Consider the following 16514-nt stretch of genomic DNA (forward strand, 5'->3'; position numbering starts at 1 on the left):
ATACATTTTTCCAAGTCAGGGATGTCTCTGCATCAGAAGCAGGAGGAGGCAGAAAATGTGCTTCATAAGATAAGACCACCTGGGATTAGTCCAGTCCAGAGGGTCACAATCTGCTTTGATATCCTCGAATTAACAGCAGGTCGCAGAGAGCGCAATGGACCATGAAATCAAAGCCCTGACTCTACAGCCTATTAGCTTATGACCTGAGCAAGTTCCTTCTGGATAAAACGTGGCTAATACCTACCCAAGGTAGCCCAAAAGCTGTTTGAACAATAAAATGGAAGTTTATGAAAAAAGCACCCTCACATACTGAAACATATATGGAAAAAAAAAAAAAAACCACACCAAAAAACAAATCCCCCAAAAACACAGGTAGTATATAAAAGAAACAAGCCACAGATTCAAATATAACACCCACTCACACACCAAAGGGAAGAAACCAAAACTGTGACAATTTTAAGGAGGCTAATTTACAAAAGCACAATTTCCCAGTTTATATGAAAATGGTTTAATAAAACTTAAAAAACTAGTAAAACTAACAAAGTATAATGGCTAAAGACTATATATTTTTTTCCAACCATGGCAAATATTATGCATTTATCAATTCAAAGCTTTTAATTTCTCTATCATGAACTCTGAATTCTACTTACTATTCAATATGAAATGTGAAACAAAGACTTCTTTGAAAGACAATCATATGCACCAATATGTCAAACTCAAAGGCATTTTCTCCCTTAAACTTACCTGACCAAAGATGACCAAAAGACAAAAAAGTGAACAATTTTAACAAGTTTTTCAATAAAAGTTTAGAAGGTAACAAAAGGGCCAAGATAAACATTTTTGCAAATCAAGTTAGAACAGAAAAATCATGATAAAGGTAATAAGAAAAAAGAAAAGAAAATGCACCCAGACCAGACTACCATAACAAAAGTTTTGTGGAAGCTGCATTTTATTTGAAAATCCACCCATTTTTTGCTAACATACATTTTAATATTGTAAACAAAAATAGAATCTGCAAAGACAATGCAACAAGTATGCTTAAACTCATGTACAGAATTGCTTTCCTACAATGAACTGTCCTTCTTAAGGCCCCTCTCAACCCAAATGTTAAGATGTATTTACACAAAGCACCGATCAACAGTGCAGTTGAATTCTTTGTTAACTAAACTCTTGGCTCGACATTAACTTTAAAGATACTATTTCCCCTTATTCAAAAGGTACATGATCATAATGGCATAAGCCAAATAAAAGGTTCAAGGATTTGTCCCCTTCCCTCCCCCCCATAACACCTCATAAAGATTTACTGAAAAGAAGGAGAGTCTTGAAGTGAAAGCAATTCCTCGCATTCATTTTGGAAAGGCCCTAATATCAAATGGAAAATAATGACATGCCAAGCACAAAGCAGGAAAGTTCCTTCCTGATGCACTAATGCTGAATTTAAAATGTAGTGCTTTTCCTAGTCAGTGAACTGTTCCCTTGCAAAATCCTAGGCACAGAATTGACTATAAGGATTAATGCATTTATGATGCTTTCCTAATTCCCATAGTGATCAAGAATTCTTAAGAGATTCAAGACCTATGGACTTGCCTTAAAATATTTAGTGCTCTGTATGTCAGCTGAAAAGCATTCTGAATCAGATTCATTCTTGTGGATAAAAATCAAACATACTGTGTACATCCATACTCATTTTCATAAGGAGGTTTGATACAATATTAATGTTACGTAAATCGATAATCATAAATAAATACAAATACATAAGGAATGTCTACTGCAAACTGAATATATAATTTTTTTTTTCTTAAAAGAAAAGTTAAATTTCAGTTTCTGTATCTGTGAGGACTGGAGAAAAGAAAGACTGCATAATTAAGAATTATGATTTTGATCCCCAAAGAGTCCTGCCGGATTACAATAAAGGACACAGCTTTTCTTTCCAGACAGCTTTTCCAAATACAAATCTCACACTTTCCAAATAAGGGCTTCTCTCTGTAGGTTACTGGTTATGGGTATTAATAGGAGTTGAAAGAACTGAAACGTTAGTCACCAAAAAGACTTAGTCTTAAATCATGGCAATTCCTGGCTTTATAAATTGTATTGATACGGTTTCCTATAGACTAGTCCCAATTTCCTTCATGGGCCTTCACTGGGTTACTGTAGCATTCTAATGAAAGAAGAGAATTTAAGAGACAGCAGTTTGGATTTTGCTGGAAGTAAGGATTTGCTGCTTGAGCATTTGTCTTTTTGGAATAATTCCATTCTCTTCCATCTAGTTACATAAACTGTATCTGCAAAAAAACAGAGAAGAATGTACGTTAATTTATTGCATTGTAGGATGTTTTCTCACAAATAAAAAGTGCTTTGTAGCCTTTACCATCCAACTCAGAAGTGTTCATAGCATGCTTATCACAAATTCTGATTATAAAACAAAGTCAGTATTATCTGTTTATTGTGTGCCAGAACTTAATATTTGAAGCAGAGTGATAATTTTCCAAATACCTTCCTAATTACTAAAAATCAAGGGGTAGAGAACAGGGGAGGGAAGAAAGAAGATGAACAAGCTATTTTTCCAGACAAGTTCAGAAAAAATCTCTACAAGCATAAATATTCCCATAAAATCTCATTTGGCAAAGCAAAATTTGAAATATAATTTCCACATTAATATAAAATTAGAGATAAGGGGAACAGTAATATATGTTTACTATATCATTTCTTAGTTACTAACATAAATCAAAATCTGAAAGATCTACAAAGGAACACTCAATAGAGTGTCACTGTTCAAAGATAACTCACTTTTGATTTCCTTTAAAATGCTCATCCAAAGACATAAGTGAGGCAGATGTGCTCATAAATGGTTACCAAATCAGATGAATACAAAGTCCCAAAGACCTAGAGGTATATCTGAATGGGACTGGCACACCAAGAACAAATTATACTGTCTACCGGCAAATAGACGCAGGATGGATCATACGTAGGATCCTTCTACTGAAAAGGGCTTACTATTCATTTTCCCTTAATTAAACACGAAACTTTTTTTTAAAAAATTACTATTTTTAAATGACAAGGCATATATTAAAATACAACCCTTAAAAGATACTGTTGGCAATGAATTCTTTGCAATGAACCCTGGCCACTATACTAAAACTAAAGCAATGATGCTCCTAACCAAGCTTTAATTCAACGTATGAAATTGTGTTGTTTCCCGCATTTAAGATCGTCTAAAACACCCAATGATTAAGGGTGGTATTTGATTTCATCCATCTGCTGTGAGCAGTGGATATGATTTCACATCTTCCAATTACATTAAAGACATTTTTCAAAAGTTGCTTCTCCTCATGTCCTACCTTGACCTATTTTTTATTCATCACCTAAAGAATAGAGGACGAGGTAGAGAGAGAACCCAGAGCCCTTTAAAAGAACAAAGAAGAAGCCTGAATTGTGCTTCATGTTTGGTGGGTTTTTTCTATGCATTTCTAAGTCCCCATCTCCCCCAACAAGCAGCAATACCTAAAGTGATTTATAAGAAATCCTCCAGAGAGAGCTCTGCAAAAGGGTCCTTTCCTGAGGCTCTGGGAGGGCTGTGACTGGAGGGGCTGGACGCTGCCGACAGCTGGGGGAAAGAAGACAGAGGGGGAAGAAAAAAGATCTCAGAATGACAGAACGTGAGAGCAGAAATGTAATGAAAGAAGAAGTGGTTTCTGTGTTGTCACCTTTAATAAATATAAAAGCTGCCTCTGTAGAAAATGGAATTATTAAAACGAAAGGTGTAGTAATACGTCCAGTTAAATGATATCCAATGGCATGTGCTTTCAGATAACAAATTCTTGCTTCTGAAATTCCAAAGGAGTAAGTCTTTTGCCCAAAATAGGTAAGCTGTAAGCTGAACCATGGATAAGACTTTTATTGGGGGGGAAGGGGAGGAAGAGTATGGCTTTTGCTTTTTGTTTTTTTTTTAATTGAGGAAAGAGGCATTATCTGTCAGAAGCTGTGCACATTCTGACCTCAGTTCAGATTTAGCACATCTAGCTGCAATATTCTTTCCTTCCCATCTTCTTCGGAAGAGGGAGGGGGTGGAAAGCCTTTCCACTGTGCACACGTGGACTGGCCCCCCGTTTATGAACATGCTGCAGCTGACCTACAGACTCTGGGAGCTGAAGGCAGCTGTGAGGTCACCCCCCTAACTGCCCAGACACTGCACCGAATATGGGGAAACCTCAAGGTCTCTGATTCTGTTACTTGACTATATTTGTTTGATTCTTAGACTATCATTTAATTTAAGTATACTTTAAGAGGCTTAAATATACTGTAAGAGGCAGGCAAACTGTTGAACTCAGTAACGTATCTGCAGCGTTCATCCGAAGAAATAAAGTTCTTGTAGAACCAAGAGTTCATTTTCAGATATGTGCCTTCTCTACTAGGCTGATTTATATGAGCCATTTGAGTTTGGAATAAACTTTTAATTTATTCTCTCCCACTGCACAAAACTATAAAGGGAGGCAAGCACAGGGCTAATATAAAATAAGCTGTCCTTTCATGGATGCTCAATCTAGCATTAAATCCAAGGTGACTAAATGGAAATAGTTTCAAGACATACTTCAACATTCAAAATCCTATAAAGGATTTCAAGCCTCAAAATCTGCCTCTGCTGGTTCAAAGTGATATAATTTCTACTACTACTTTTTTTTTTTTTTTTAAGAAAAGCACTATTGAGAATGAATAGTCAGTGACTTTCAGCGAATATTACATCACTGGTATATGAGTATTTGTTTTGGACACCAAGATCAATTTACAGAAGCCATCTTCAGTCATAGTAGTTGAAGCAGGAATAAATGTTCAAAGACAATGGGAAGAAACAGCAGGAAGGAAGATGAGCTTATACAGGAAGCTACAGATGGGAAGGCAGGGAAGCATGTTGAGGTTTAAGGTTTCAAATACCATCCATGCAGAGAACAGATTAAGACGCAACGTTGTTGGAAAGACACACCTTACTTCCCCTTCAGCCCAGCCAAGGATGACCGTTCAGATGCAGAATGAGTTCAAGGGAAGTGATGGGGTGAAGGAGTCCCACGCTATGTGTTTATAGCTAAGATTAACTGGGTTTCTTTCCAAAGCAAAAATGTTCTTTTTACTGGAAGTTAAAATAAACAATAGCAACTCAAACAACAACAAAACCCCAAAACCCTGCTTATTTTGCAGACAGGCATATCCAAAATCATAAGTCTTCTAGTAAGACCCCAGCACATGTTCTCATATCATATCTTGTATATCAAAGTGGCAAGGAGACACTGCTATTCTTCTCAATACATGATAGTACGCTAGAGAGAACTTCTAGAGGTTTACAAATAATGTCAGAGGCTCAATTTTCCTTGAGGAAAAAAGTGCTTGTTTTATCTATTGGTTTCAAATTGGTAAAATACACATACATATATCTCGAGTAAACAGTTACCACCGAGCAAACAAGACAATATCCCTGCAATGAGCTTCACATAGTCAATATCCATCACAAACAAAGGAAGTCATAGTTCCGAATGGCTGGGCTGACTGGAAAGGGCTGCTAAGGATGGGGCCATTGGTCGCCCTTGGCCCTCTGGTCACCCCTTCCTGGCACAGAAGCTTAAGTACCCCATGGCACTGGGCTCTGGCCCTGCAAGGACAAGAATATAGTCGGCTCAGGGAATAAGTAAGGAAAGAGAAGGGAAGGACAGGAAAGGAAATATTGCAAGAGTCCAACTACTGCTCCAAGAAAGCAGGAAGAACAAAGGAGCACGAGGTACAATGGAATCCTGGTAGGTGACAAGAGGCAGGATTTCAAAAGCCCGAGGAAGTCACCTGAAAAACTCTTGTTGGTAAATTCAAGAACATGTAGAGCTAAGAAATAAAAAGGCAAGCTTGAAGCACTGGAGGTTCAAGAATTAAAAAACAAAGAAACAAAAACTCTATCAATTGCAACCCCCCCTAATTTTATAAGCCATCATAAGACAAACTGTAATTAATGATTCTACTCAAATTCTATGACAAATATGCTATCCCCAGAAATCTGTAACAAACAAAATTAAAGCAAAAAACAAAACAAAAAACAGCCTTTAACCCATTTATTTCAAATATCCTCTATACCAAAATTCCCCCAGAGCTGAAAAATCAGTACTCAAAATTTGTTCAAATTAAACTGATCTAGGCCACAACTGAATTTAAACAAAGTAGCCAGTCTTATTGTCCTATACAGACATACTCAGTCTTCCTTTCTTAATTTTATAGGAAAACGAAATGAGAATAGTATATAAATAAAAATATAAAAATTTACAAATAATTGATGACAACTCTTAGCTGAAATACCTCTACCTCCTCTCCTACTTTCATCAACCTTTTTAAAAAAAGTTACTTTGTAATGAAAAAAAAATTGTAACATTACCCAAATAAAAACCTTTGATATTATCACCAGAACAAAGATATTATTTCGGCTGTGTGTGTTTAATATAGTAAAGACAGAGTACAAAAATCATAAATTAACAAAAATCAATAATTAAAAAAGGTAAACATACCTAGAATAAAGGAGTATTAAAAAAGAATTCTATCAATACACTGAACATTATAAACAAAAAATGGTTACTTATGCTTAATGCCAAAGAAAGAAAATCTCAGGTTAGAACAAGAAAATAGTAGTAGTATCAAAAAGTGAAGCTAGTGCACTTAAAAGTTTATGGGATGCAGGACATTCTCTATCCTGCCATAACCCACTGAACTGGGAGAGAGTGTAAATTACAATGTAAACTATAATCCATGCTATGTAGCAGTGCCTCAAAATGTACTCACCAAATGCAGTGAATGTGCCACACTAATGAAAGAGGTTGCTGATGTGGCAGCAGTGGGGTTGTGAGGAGTAGGGTATACGGGAACCTCTTATAGTTTTAAATGTAACATTTTACGTGATCTATGTATCTTTAAAAAATAAAAATTAAAAAAAAAAAACTTATGGGAGAATATGGATTGGATATTTAGGAGAAAACTTGTGATAATGAATGTTTTTAAAATTCTTAGCTGCCACTTTGCTACATCTTTACATTTGAATTTTTCAGTGCCACAGAGACTCATTGTGCCTTCGAGATTAGAGAAATTAAGGTCAACACCTTGAAAGAAAAATGGGCCTAGTTTACCTGAGTAATGTGGAGAAAGATGGAAGTGAATCTAATCCTGGCTCTCAAATAAAATGGGGTTTAGAATCTTAGGCCCAAAACCTAAGACCTATATGGATTAAATGAGGATTAAATGAAAATACATATAAAGTACCCAGTATGTTGCCTGGCATATATTAGCAGCCTGAATATTATTTCAACCTTCCCGACTGCCTCCCACCAAACACTGATCTATCTTTACATGAGTCTTCTAATCTGATTTGTCTGGTACTTCTCTTATAAAGCTTCTTACTCTGCCATCAACCAGTCATTTGGGCTTCCATATTATACTTACCTTTAGGCTCTTCAGGTGCAGGAAACATTTCTACCTTTCTTGTTCAGCAACTAATAGTAAGTTACACACTATAAACATTCTAAAACGTGTTAAATTAAAATGTTTTTTTGTTGTTGTATAACAATGTCTCCAAAGTTGGATGAAAAAAAATTAGTTCTTTTGCAATTTTTACATTTTACCCCTTAAAATTTTCTATTTTGTACATTTTAAAAATGTACTATTATTGCAGGAGTGTATGGATATAATTTACAAATAAATATACATATACAATGAGGGTAAATGCTTAAAAAATATTTTCCTGATAGTGTTGTGCAATCAAAACATTGAGAGATCTCCTCAACAGGACACATAGCTGAGTCACAGAACAGGGTGTTGTTTTGGGTAATGTTTAGAATACACTCAGGCCATTAATGGTGTGGATGAATCCAACGGCTTCTGCAGAATGTGGCATTTCAGTCTTTTATATTAAATATAATGCTATTAATCAGCTGTCTTTGTGCGGTATGGCTAAAAGAAAGGGAACTAGTTCTCTCCTGCACACATGTAGAGGGCTTGCCCTTTAAAGCTTGAGTTTTAGAGTTTTTGATGAGTCTTCTTGAATGTGAGCTCAATATAACCCCATCTTAGGGTTGTACCCAAAAGTAGCACCACAAAGTTATGTAAACATCAGGACTGGCATTCTTTTTTTTTTAAAAGATTTATTTATTTATTTAATTCCCCCCCCTCCCCTGGTTGTCTGTTCTTGGTGTCTATTTGCTGCGTCTTATTGTCTTGTTTCTTTGTCTGCTTCGGTCATCGTTAGCGGCACGGGAAGTGTGGGCGGCGCCATTCCTGGGCAGGCTGCTCCCTCCTTCGCACTGGGTGGCTCTCCTTACGGGGCGCATTCCTTGCGTGTGGTACTCCCCTACGCGGGGGACACCCCTGCGTGGCAGGGCACTCCTTGCGCGCATCAGCACTGCGCATGGGCCAGCTCCACACGGGTCGAGGAGGCCCCGGGTTTGAACCGCGGACCTCCCATGTGGTAGACGGACGCCCTAACCACTGGGCCAAGTCCGTTTCCCAGGACTGGCATTCTTAAAGCACTATCTATCTTGTTTTAGGAAATGCCAGAGAGTAGTCTGAAAGCATTTCCATTTGCAGGTATGTTATTTCTAAACCTACACACTGATTACCACTAGAATTTACAATAACTTGAAAACGTTAACACAGAAGCAATATGTTATTCAAAAGGAGCATCGAAAGCCATCTCGTTACAATTATGGCAACTTAAATTAGCAAATAGTTGACGAGAACCAAATTGGAAAAAGGAAATAGATGACAAGATTTCCTAAATTCATGGGAGGTAATATTACCTGATCTGAGTTAAAAATAAACACTAATATCCATATATTAGCAGAGTTTCCAAGGGTAAGAGAAGTTCAATTTGATGGATGGGAATCATGAAAACTGGCTCAGTGAGGAATTATTTGTTGCTAATTCATGTAAGATTTCAATTTCTGATCCCTCAAAAAGAGAATGAAAAGTCAAAGTTTATGCCAACTATTACTATGAGGAGATAAAAAAAAAAAGAAATCTACAATGCATCACTTATTTATTATTTACTGGAAATATTTCACTTTTACTTGGTTAAAAAAAAAACCTCCAAACTCTTCCATATATGAGCTTGAGGTTACACGCTTTTATTCAATTTATATACTGGGTCTCCACTTAAAAATGTCTTAGGAGAGAGTTCCATGACTTTAAAAGAAGATTCTATCAGATAATAGAGTCATAATTAAGATTCTGAAATAATGAACTATGAATTATTTACAAGGAAGATAATCTGTAATGCAAGGAAAAATACAAACTGAATTGGGAATAGGGACACTTTTTGAAAATAAAGAAATCTGATTTTCTTTTTAAAGCAAAATTGTTCCTTAAAATCATCAAATAAGGAACTAAAATAAGCCTCCATGTTCCTCAATCAATTTCAAGTATTTTGCTTGATCCTTACATCAACCCTATGAAGTACCCAAATTAATATAACAACTTTATAGATAAGGAAACTGGGGTTCATCAAAGTTATATAGACAATCTGCCCTGAAACACAGTGAGAGGTCAAGTTCAGACTTGACTATATCTGCCGACTCCAAGGATGGCGCTTTTTTCTGTCTTTGTAATCTGTTATCCGAATTAATTTCAACTGAGCTAGAATTCATGGTTACATTTAACTTACGGGAAAAAGTCAAAGTGAGAAAAGTGATTAAAAAAAAATAGGGACTTCTCTAGCAATATTATACAAACACATCCCTGCCATTTACACACACACACACACACACCACACACACACAGTGCCATATATGGTCTAGGAGTTCAGTATGAAGATTTTGCATAACTAACTTCACAGTCACTCAAGATTTTACCTTTCTGGTTTTGTTTACCAAAACAAGGAATTCGATACTTTTCTTTTAGAAAGAATGTCATCAGTAGAAGTCCAGTAGACAAGGTTGTACTACAGGTTATCTTATTAACTACAGTGGTTAGCACACTACACCCCTCAAATTCTTATTTTGACTCATTCAGGTGTGTACAGAAGGCTAAAAAACCGGTTCTGGGGTACCAAATCCTAAGTCCCAAAATAAATGGTATCCTTGAGTATGCAAGGATGAATGAGCACAACACTGATGACAAGGCAAAAGGCCTTCAAAGAAACATAGTTGGGCAGACCTGCTGGCAGATGAACCACTGCCAACATCCACAATTAACGTACTAAGAAAGTAAAAATAAAAACAAAAAAGCTAATCTCAAAAATAGAGAGAACTATTAGTTCTTATACGCAAGGAAATAAAGGCCTTTTTTTAAGACTCCAATTATTGCAGTATCTAGAGCCAACAGTGCCCCCATTTAGAAGGGTAAAAAGCACTCACAACAAGTCATTGTTTCCTTTCAGACGTTTAACTGATGTCTGACTTACTTATAGTTGGCCATTACAAAATAAAAACAAACACAAAACTCAGCACTGCCATTCTGCATCTTTAGCCAAATGCTCCATAAACAAAATGCCTGGCAATCCTCCATTAAAAAAAAAAAGCCTACCAAGAAACCAACGAAACTTTTAATTTGCCAATTTTTTCAAATTAAATGCTCAAACATAACACAATTTTCTTATTGTTTTTAGGAAAATAGGCAGATTACTATGGGATCAGTGTGAACTTCTTATATAAGAAAATGGTAAGAAAATGGTAAGAATAAGGGACTCTGCCCCAAGGGTCTTTGAGGACATTGTAATTGCTACATAAATGTTCATTAAAAGAAAGTGTACTTAACATCACCTTGATTTTCAAAGAAATCTGAAACTAACCAGGTTATCTGTCTTCATGCTCAATAACAGAAAAGCTGCATATTGCAAACGTGAAAGGAGTTTACAAACTAAACTATATGTTAGCAACAAACATTCCAATTTATACAAATATACACTAGTAAGAGAAGGCATGAGATGGTTTCCTGCTGGCGTTGTAGAGAGAGCAGCAGAGCTGAGCCCAGAGAGAAAGGAGCCCTGGGAGACAGACAAGAGCTCACTGGAAAAAGCTGGGACCACAGAGCCTTAGAAGGAAGAGCAAGCCTGAACCCTGGCAGCCATCAGCAGCCATCTTGCTCCAGCAAGAGATTTTGGTGAGGGAAGTAACAATTGCTTAATGGCCTCATAAGTGTAAGTCTCTACCCCAAATAAATACTCTTTATAAAAGCTAACAGATTTCTGGGACTTTGTATCAGCACCCCTTTGGCTGACTGATACAGGAGACTTCATGAGATAGTTTTAAGATAGAGGAAAGCTGATGGGATACCTTAAATGCTCAGTTATATTGAAAAATTCACCTACTTGCAAGGTGTTAATAATAGAGTGGTATATGGGAACACTGAATTCTGTGCATTTTTTGGTAAACTTACAACTTTTCTAATATAAAAAAAATGTTTTTACCATATGAAAAAAAAACCCAAAAGCATCATACACAATGTTTCAAGGTCGACGGCATTATCCAAAATCATAGAGGATGTTCTTCTCAACCACAGTAGTTATATCCTGAACATGGAAATGTGGTTTATAATCCAAACCCAAGGAATGTGCAGTGTTTCACTGCTGAGGAAAGGAGGACAGTGCTGTAGCAGCCATGTGGGCTCAGTCCCATCAGCAGAAAGGCAGTGTGGTACAAATGAGTGGTGGACTAGGAATGAGAGGAAATGGGGATAAGTTGCAGTTCAACCATTTACTTATAGTTGAAAAATCTTTCCAAGTCTCAGTCTTATTCATTTATAAAATGGGGGAGGGCATACTAGGCCCATCTACCTTAAATGTTATTTTGAGAATGAGGTAAGATAATGTACGTAAAAGTGCTTGATAACTGTCAGGCACTATACACACGTAAGGTAACATATTTTGCTTCTGAGACAGGAGCCTGGAAAGGCAGACTGGGTGCAGAATTTAATAACATAGCAGAGAAAAAACTTTTGCAGTCAGTGGTTCCTAGTAAGCTTATATAGCTCTGGACTATAACTCTTCTTAAATACACTTACTTCAATAGGTTTAAGTTCTCATCACTTTGTCCCTTAAAGCAGAAAACCAAATTAATTGTTAAATTTATGTCCCAGAGACTTAAATCTTCCATCTGTTCACATGCCAGCTGAGCCCTGAATCGCAGCAGAGTTGCAGCCAGCACTTTCTCTCTCCAGTTCATTGGAATTGCCCAGGAGAACTAACACAAAAGAATGATGATGGAAAATGCCCATCCCCCAAAACAGAGAATCTACAACTGCAAGCAAGACAGTTCCATTCATGTGCCCCATGGCATCTAAGCCCCCTCTCAACTGGAAGCAGAGTGGGCATCACTATTTCCAAATCCTCAAGACTGGGGAATGAACACTGGACTACAGTAGACTTATTATTATTCTAGCAATGCAAGAACTTGTATCACTGATAAAAAGGCAGTGGCCACCAGAGGTTCTGAGAGGAGGAAGAGGGAAGAATAGGTACAACATGGAGGCATTTTTGGGACAATGGAATTGTTCTCCATGACATTGCAATGACGGATACAGGCCATTATACAGTTTGTTAAAACGTGTAAAATTGTGTGGAGCAAAGTATAAACCATAATGTAAACTATAGACCATGGTCAGTAGCAATGTCTAAATTTATGTTCATCAGTTATAATAAATGTTCCACACTAATGAAAGATGTTAATGGGGAACAGTGTGGGAGGGGGTGGGGTGTATGGGAATCCCCTATTTTTTGATGTAATATTTATATAATCTAAACCTTCTTTAAAAATGAAGAAAAAAAAAGAAACCAGAAAACTAAAGGACATAAAACAGCTACATTGATAGGGAAATCATCAACACTTTTAAAAAAATTATCAAAATGCAATAGATGTCTATAAAAAATTAAACCAGTAATAAAAACTAATGGTCTTTTGCTCTGGGCAGCCGAGAAAGGAAGGTGCCCATGGGCCTATCAGCCGTGAGGCTGGGTGGCCCAGGGACACCCTGACGCCGTGCAACAAAGCCTGGGTTTTAAGGAAGTATGAAGATCATAATGCTATATGTTTTCTGAAAAAAAGATGGCTGAAAAGAATACAACTATAAGAAGTACCTACAGTTACAACATACAGGTAGCTGCAGATCAATGTTCAGATTCATAGCCATGGCATTCAGAAATTCTTCTTAGCCTCAAGTGAGGCATGCAACAATCTTGGGAAGGTAAAATGAATTGGCCAGGAAGACAGATGAATAGAAGCAAATGGGGAAAATTTGATGTTGATAACCTTATCTCAGTTTAATACTTATATTTTTAATTTCTGAGCAATAAGTCTGTTTTCTTTAAAAAAAAAAAACAAAAAAAAAACCACAAAAACTAATGCTAGTAAAGGATGAAGAGAAGGTAACTATAAATATCTCTAATCCATCTTATTAAAGCAAATACATACATAGTAACTGACATAAAATAATTATTATGTCAATTATCCTGACTCCAAGCTATGTTCATTATAAACATTTATAGCTGATTAAGGGAAAGGAAGAAAGCCACTTTAACACAGACAAGGGGGGAAAAATAGTCATGTGGGCAAACACATGAATTGTGATCAACATGGATTTTACCACTTAATCAGAACTAAATTTACTATCTACTCCAGGCCAACACAGATGCCAATTATTAAATGATTCCAACACTCAAAATGAAAATGAAAAATGAAAGGATCCCTTGTGTTTCTCTAGTCTATGAAATACATGTAGAGATTAGACTCAAACGGAATCAATATAAATTAAATGTGGCAATGTAAACTATATGCATTAGCAAATACAATACTCTATACACCCAAGTAGAAAAGGAATAACAAGTCCATTATCAAACGCTTACACACACATTTTCAAGCAAGTAACCAATCAGTTGGCATCAGAAGCAATTTAAGAAAAGAAAGAATGCTTTAACAATTCCAAGTAATTATCTGTTTCTGACTGTCAAACATTATAAGCACAGCCACCAACAAAGGATAAGCCATCCCATCACTTCACAAGGGTCTCCTACCACAGTATGCCACTAGAGAAGTAAAAAAGTAATTTCATGATAAGAAAAAAAGAAAGAAAAAATTCAGATTCCTCTAATGCCAACGAAGGAATGAAAAACAACGTGTGAATATTTAAGGTGAATTTTCAGGAACTGGGAGGAGCTTTAGAAATATTTAGTCACTTGTTTAAAGGTATTATGTGAGCATAAAATCTCAAGCCTTTTAGATTTGTTTTTAAAAACAATCCTCAGTAATAAGAAGTTATCTAATGAAAAAAATAACATCCACAACTTTGGAGACTTGCCAAGAGTTTTACAGCTATCTTACAGGTAACACCCTTGTAGGATCATTTAAACCGTTAGGAAAGGCACTGGCATTCTGGGTTAATGGTTTCTAGCATTTACAAAGGGTAGCTGGCCAGAACTATTAACAGAAAGGTTTCTTAACCTCAGACAAATTGTTCTCTGGGTCCACCAATTATAGATTATCAGGTGTTTTCCACCTTTACTATCTGTAATCTTCTTGTTCTTTCCCACCAATAAGCAATAATACTAAAAGCTTTTATATGAGAAAGATATGAAGCAAATAACATCCACTATTAGAGGGAAATGCTAATAACTTAATTCTCCAGTGAAAAGGATTTTTAAAATAGTAAATTCCTTCCAAATCAAAATCAAGCACATCAGAACAGTTCTGTGCAGCATGTAATACCTGTGCTCCTGATACAGGGCCAAAGGGGTTTGGTGGTCTCATGACAGGCTGGCTGTAGATTAAGGTTGGCTGTGTCATTACAGGCACACTTCCCATCTGAGGAGGCTACAAGTTAGAAGAAGAGCAAGTTACAGGATTTTGACTCATGTTACTTATTACGAGTAAGAAAACAAGGAAGTCAATAGGAATGAAAAGTACTTCTGCTTTGGCTCAAAGAACAAATTTCCTAAGACTACAAGACTGACAGCTACAAATTTTCCTAAAAATATTTAAGGAAAATCTTAAACATGATAATTTAAAAAAAGGCTGAAATGAAACCTAGTGTTTCTGTTCAATGAGTTGCAAAATTTAAACTTTAATACAGTACAACAGACAAAAATTTCAAAAATTTACTTATTTGCCAGCTTTAGATATAGAGACAACTTTACATTACAAAGGCACTTCAAAGTAAATTGCCTTTGTATATTGAATCAAGTTTTTATTCCATTAGGCAGGTAATCACACTAAAATAACTGATTCTTTGAAGAGGTTTACTATCTATGGTTCTTTCATTTCATTTCAGACACTTGTAGAGAGATCCAAGAGAGGGCCTAGATTATACACCAAGGTTACTTCAATCTTAAGTAACTAAAAACAGAATTTTATCCAACTAGCTCTTTCTTGAAAAATCACCACTCCACAGGAGAAAAATAACATAATAAATGACAATATCTAGAGTGAAAATAGAACACACACAGACACTAAAAATTATTTTGGTTAAAATGCAACACTCTAAAAGCTTTCCAGATGTTCTAATTAATCTCTCAAGTAGACTCCTGCTATTTCAAAATTATATTGGCCATTTAAGCAATTATTTTTAACTTCCGGCCAAAGACACAGAAGGCTGTGAACTCTTTCTTTCTTCCTTGGGATAACAATGAAAGCAGAAAATATGGATAGTAATGATTTTGCTGTTTCCAAATTACTCCAATTCCAACAAAAATGGATAATATAATCTTAAATTTTAGATATGTGTCTTCACTTATAATGCTCATTATTTTTAAACAAGACTAAAAATAATCTGATTAATCTCTTTATAATGCTATTCATTTTCTTTTTCAACACAACTGATTTTTTCCCCAAGCTGATGACTGGACACTACCACTACACTACACTACCATTACTGTAGCAATTAAACTTGAAAACAGATATGAGGGTCCACTTTAAGTTCATGGCCTGCGTTTTTATGCACATTCCGCTTTAAGGCAACGGCCATCAATCCAAAAGTTGTGGAACTTCTTCACATGTATGAAATGAGCTACTGCCATACAATGTACATAAAGAAGTAGCACAGTAGCCATAGTAGCAATACCAAAGTATCTAGTGCTGCCTTCTACCAGCAACAATTCCTCAAAGATGGACCAGGGGGTTGAATCTACTACCTCTATTACTTATGTAAGTGAGTCTTTATATTGAGAGAGCTGGGAGAGTAAGGTAGCCTGGAATGTGGACTGTGCGTGCCTAAACAGGTGGAAAGGTTGTTTTCATACAATAATAATCACTGTCGCAGGAAAACTTCTCTGGCTTTATACCAGAATAAATTTACTCCAAGACAATTCCAGAGGTGTTAAACCCTCACTTCCCCTACCGTGAGGTTTTAAGAACTCATTGGTATTTAATTTAAGGTCAGAACAACAAAGGCTTGGAGTTACTATTAACACTTAAATGACTTTGCAATGAAGTATAAAATGCCTAGCAAAGTTATGAGAGGATACAATAAGTCAAGAAATACTGTGAACACTTTTAAAATTCTAGAAAAACCTATGAAAT

The 16514-nt window shown here is 36.1% G+C and overlaps 1 protein-coding gene across 28 annotated transcripts in view; it reads right to left on the reverse strand.

The window, feature by feature from the left end:
• Positions 1-931: 931 nt before the first annotated feature.
• PICALM (phosphatidylinositol binding clathrin assembly protein) overlaps positions 932-16514 on the reverse strand; it is a 134172-nt gene continuing 118589 nt past the window's right edge. For 15 of the 28 annotated variants that reach the window (XM_071218303.1, XM_071218302.1, XM_071218306.1 and 12 more), the window contains 2 exons: positions 14706-14810; positions 932-2282 (listed from right to left, as the gene is read on the reverse strand). In XM_071218303.1, the coding sequence (XP_071074404.1) occupies positions 2268-2282; positions 14706-14810 (120 nt within the window). In that variant the 3' untranslated portion in view covers positions 932-2267. Of the gene's footprint in view, positions 2283-3483; positions 3605-14705; positions 14811-16514 lie in introns of those variants that run through there. The other 13 variants (XM_071218301.1, XM_058306128.2, XM_058306145.2 and 10 more) reach the window with 3 other exon arrangements.

This window comes from Dasypus novemcinctus, chromosome 10 (assembly GCF_030445035.2).
Source record: "Dasypus novemcinctus isolate mDasNov1 chromosome 10, mDasNov1.1.hap2, whole genome shotgun sequence".
In the NCBI taxonomy this organism is placed as follows: domain Eukaryota; kingdom Metazoa; phylum Chordata; class Mammalia; order Cingulata; family Dasypodidae; genus Dasypus; species Dasypus novemcinctus.